Source organism: Camellia sinensis, chromosome 4 (genome assembly GCF_055761805.1).
Source record: "Camellia sinensis isolate YWXY chromosome 4, ASM5576180v1, whole genome shotgun sequence".
Lineage (NCBI taxonomy): Eukaryota > Viridiplantae > Streptophyta > Magnoliopsida > Ericales > Theaceae > Camellia > Camellia sinensis.
In genome coordinates, this window is record NC_138964.1 from 76,071,688 (window position 1) to 76,075,673 (window position 3,986).

General features: G+C 36.4%; 1 protein-coding gene across 1 annotated transcript; it reads left to right on the top strand.

Moving 5' to 3' along the window:
* The first annotated feature begins 461 nt into the window (after positions 1-461).
* Positions 462-3,604, top strand: LOC114316441 (growth-regulating factor 8). Its single transcript, XM_028263101.2, has 4 exons — positions 462-925; positions 1,075-1,275; positions 1,562-1,880; positions 2,597-3,604. Exons 1-4 carry the CDS (start codon positions 490-492, stop codon positions 3,357-3,359), a joined length of 1,719 nt encoding a protein of 572 aa, XP_028118902.2. The 5' UTR covers positions 462-489; the 3' UTR covers positions 3,360-3,604.
* Positions 3,605-3,986: the final 382 nt, after the last annotated feature.

Consider the following 3,986-nt stretch of genomic DNA (forward strand, 5'->3'; position numbering starts at 1 on the left):
TTCACAAGGCGCACAACTGTTGTGCGTGAAGTGACACTGGCTCCACAAAAATGAGTCCAAGGAGCACCTCTTTTTTATGTTAAAAAAAAAATTAATGCTATATGGAAAAAAGAAAGGGGGGACCAACTTTTACGGGTTTTGTCTTTATTCCGTAAGCGGTGCGAATGTTGGAAGCATAGGAAGCAAAACCAAAACCCATTTTGGCTGAAAATGGCGGCACCAAATTTAAAAAAATAATAATAATGGCTCATGCATTCTATTCTATTTAAAGATGGTTTAGAAGGATCTAAATATATATATTTTTTATTTTTATTTTTAAAAAATATATAAAAAAATAAAAAAATAATGTGATAAAAAAATAAAAGATAAATTATTTTTAAATATTGGGAAACCAGAGTTGGTTGCGGTGGATTAAAAGAAGACTGGGGTTCCAATATATATATATATATATAATATTGGGTTTTGAGGGGTTTTGAAACTTTGAATTGAATGGGTGGTGTTGTGAAGATGGGGAACGGAAATACGAGTGGGTTGGAGGATGGTACGGAGAAATCAGCATCAGCATCCGCATCAGAGTGTGATGTTGGGTTGGGTCTGAGGATGCAACACACTGAATCCTTCCCTAGTAGAACGATGATGGAGACACCTCATCCCCCTCTTCCTTATCATCATCTTAATGCTGATGCTTCTCTTTCTGATAGCATGGGTGGCGTTGGTTTCGGTGGTGATGGCGGTAGTAGCGGCAGTGGTAGTGGTGGGCCCATTTATTACAACCTAAGTAACAACAACCAGCTGGCATGTTTAAGCGATATATACGATGTTGTCGGTGACGCTTCTGTTTCTGGTGGTGCTGCTGCTGCACTAGTAGTGCCAAGGACTTTTCATCCTTTTGCCTCTGATTCTTTTTTCAAATCCTCCTCCTCAGGTAATCTCTCTCTCTCTCTCTCTCTCTCCAAAGTGTCACTACTCTTTAATTTAATCCATCTATACTGTAGTGACTTTTTCATTTTACTCAAGGCAGAAAAAAGGGGTGGTTGATTAATTTATTTTTTTTAATTTGATATTTGGTTGCAGGAAGAGGTGGTGGAGGAGGAGGAGGAGGTGGCATGGAAGCTCCTGCTAAAGTTCCTTTCACAGCCTCTCAGAGGCAAGAGCTTGAGAGACAGACCAACATCTACAAGTACATCATGGCCTCTATCCCTGTTCCTCCTGAGCTCCTTCTGCCCATTACCAAATCCCCATCACCACTTCCCTCTTCCCATTCCCAATCCAACAGTAAGCTCTCTCTTTTTTTTTTTTTTTTTTTTTTGGCTTTCTCTACTTCATACTATCATTATTACTTTGTTTCATTTATGTCTGTCTATTCATTTTCCAATTTACTTTTTGACTTTTCTCATCTGGGATGGGCTTCTTTTTCCAATAAATCTCTCACTATGGTTTCTAATCTAACATAAATTTTGCCCCTTTTGGTTTTAACAATTATTTATACTATATAATTTTTTAGTGGGTTCTTTTGTAGGCAATAAATACAGTTTGTCTGTGTTGTTTGCTTTGTTTGCAGTGAGTGGTTTGGATTTGAAATTTTCAAGAAGCTCAGATCCAGAGCCTTGGAGGTGTAGGAGGACAGATGGGAAGAAGTGGCGGTGTTCGAGAGATGTGGCACCGTATCAGAAGTACTGTGAGAGACACGCCCACAAAACTAGACCCCGTTCAAGAAAGCCTGTGGAATTACAACCCCACAACACCCAAACCAACAGCAACACCACTAACACCCACCCACTTGTCAACCTTTCTACTACTAACAAAACTGCTCACCCCTATCAAAAGCCCATCTTTCACATCCCTACCTTGCTCTCTGGTGCAACCCATGCCCAACCCAGGTATGTTTTGCTTTCAAATTTTCCATCTGTTTCTTACAACCCAAATTATATTATGCATTCTTTGTTTATTGAATTTGTTAAAAAAAAAAAAAAAAGTAAATAAAATGAAAGAAATTTAGTAAACTTTCATTGTTGAGGTGTGAAGTGCAGAGGAAATAAAAAATAAAAATTCTATGTTTATTTGGTTACCAATCAAAATTGAATAAATACAAGGGATTTCATTTTCCGTTTTCTTAACATTAGTTTCCCTGATTTCATTTATTATGTATTGGTCATTTCATTGTTCTTATCTTTTATGTGTGAAGTGCATCAACTTTTAACACTACACAAACAAAGAAATTTCTATGTAAATGAATGTGACAACAGCTTGATATTAAATGACTAACCTTTATTTATGGAATGATGCCATTTTTTGTATTACAAATTGACACGATGGATGCAATTTAGGGGCCACATTAGTTTTATAAAGTATAAAGTTTGTGAGTGTAATATATATTCTCTGTATGAAAACGATATACAAATTCATTGTCTATATTTTTTATACCTACTTTTTACACTTATAAAAAAGATGATTAACTAATGATTATAAAAAAGATGATTAACTAATGATTATAGAAGATGAGAGAGAATTGTCTTACATAGTCAAATAGCCTACTCATTTTCTATTAAGTAAATCAGTACAATTTGATTTGTGTTTGTATTTGTGATCAATGAAGGTGCACGGAGTGGTTCATGAAAGGGGACCCAATCCCAAGTTGTAATTTGAACCAACAATGGCAGCAACTGATGCAATCATCATCATCAGGGGAAGGAGGATTGAAGAGTTACAACGAGGACGAGCATAATAACAGAAATGTGTCTGTTTTTCAACAGCATTACGAGGAAGAACAACAACGACAACAATCAATGAACGCGAACTCTTACATTGATATGGAGGATGGCCAAAGATTTCAAAATAAACCACCTAATGAACATTGTTCCTCATCATTACTTGGAGGTTTATTAAATACTAACCAAACACAGACTACTACTAGTACTACTACTAGGCGTTTCATTGATGCTTGGTCATCAGCAGAGGGAGAGGAGATAGATCATGAAATCAGCAAGTGCTCTGTTCCTTCAACCAGGAGGAATCTTCCATTATCATCTCTTACTCTTTCAATGTCGGGTGCTGATAATAGAATTGAAGAAAGTGCAAATGACCAAATGGGTGTTTCTGGGATGATGAGGGATCTCGAAAGAGAGAGTGAAAGTGGTGATGGGGGTTTCAAATCTCAGTGGCTGCTTAATCCTGTTCCGTGGATGGGTTCACCACCTGGTGGACCATTAGGTGAGGCCTTGTGTCTCGGCATTGCTAGTACTGCAAAAGCTGCTTCGAATGTACCTTCTCCTCATGACTACAGCACCACGACCACGACCACGAGCAGTTGCAGCAAAAGCTCATGTGACGATAGCGGCCATGGGTTGCATTTTCACTAATGGTACGTCCATCTCTGAGTTGAAGATCCAAACAGAGTTTCTACAAATGTTATTTTTTTCGGTTCTTGGTTTATTTGTTACAATTGTTGCCTATGATACTTCTTTTTGCCATTGTTTTTCCATCATTGCCTGTGGGAAACAAGAAGCAAGCACAATTGCAAGATCCTTTTCCTTTCTAACTTGCCTCTTGTATGCTTTTAGTTTAGAAATTGAACCAAGAAAATTTCAAACCTAGGATTGCATTATCTAGTAAAGAGATGTAAGATCTCCTCTTTTATGTCCCCCTAACATTTTATTGGTTGAAAATGTTGAACATGCCGGTAAATATATTCTTATAAATCAATAAAAAAATTTATCTAGTAAAGAGAAGTAAGATCTCTTCCTCTTTTTATGTTCCCCTAACATTTTATTGGTTTAAAATGTTGCCCATGTCAGTAAATATATTCTTATAAATCAATAAAATTTAAGAAAAAAAAGAATGATACATGAAAAGAAGAGAGAAGATCTGAATTTTAGCAAAAATGGTAGTTATTTTATATTTGATTGAATAGTGATTCCAATATGGACTTGGCTCCTCATTAGATATATTCATTAGGAAAAGTAAAAACAATAGTATATGAATTAGAA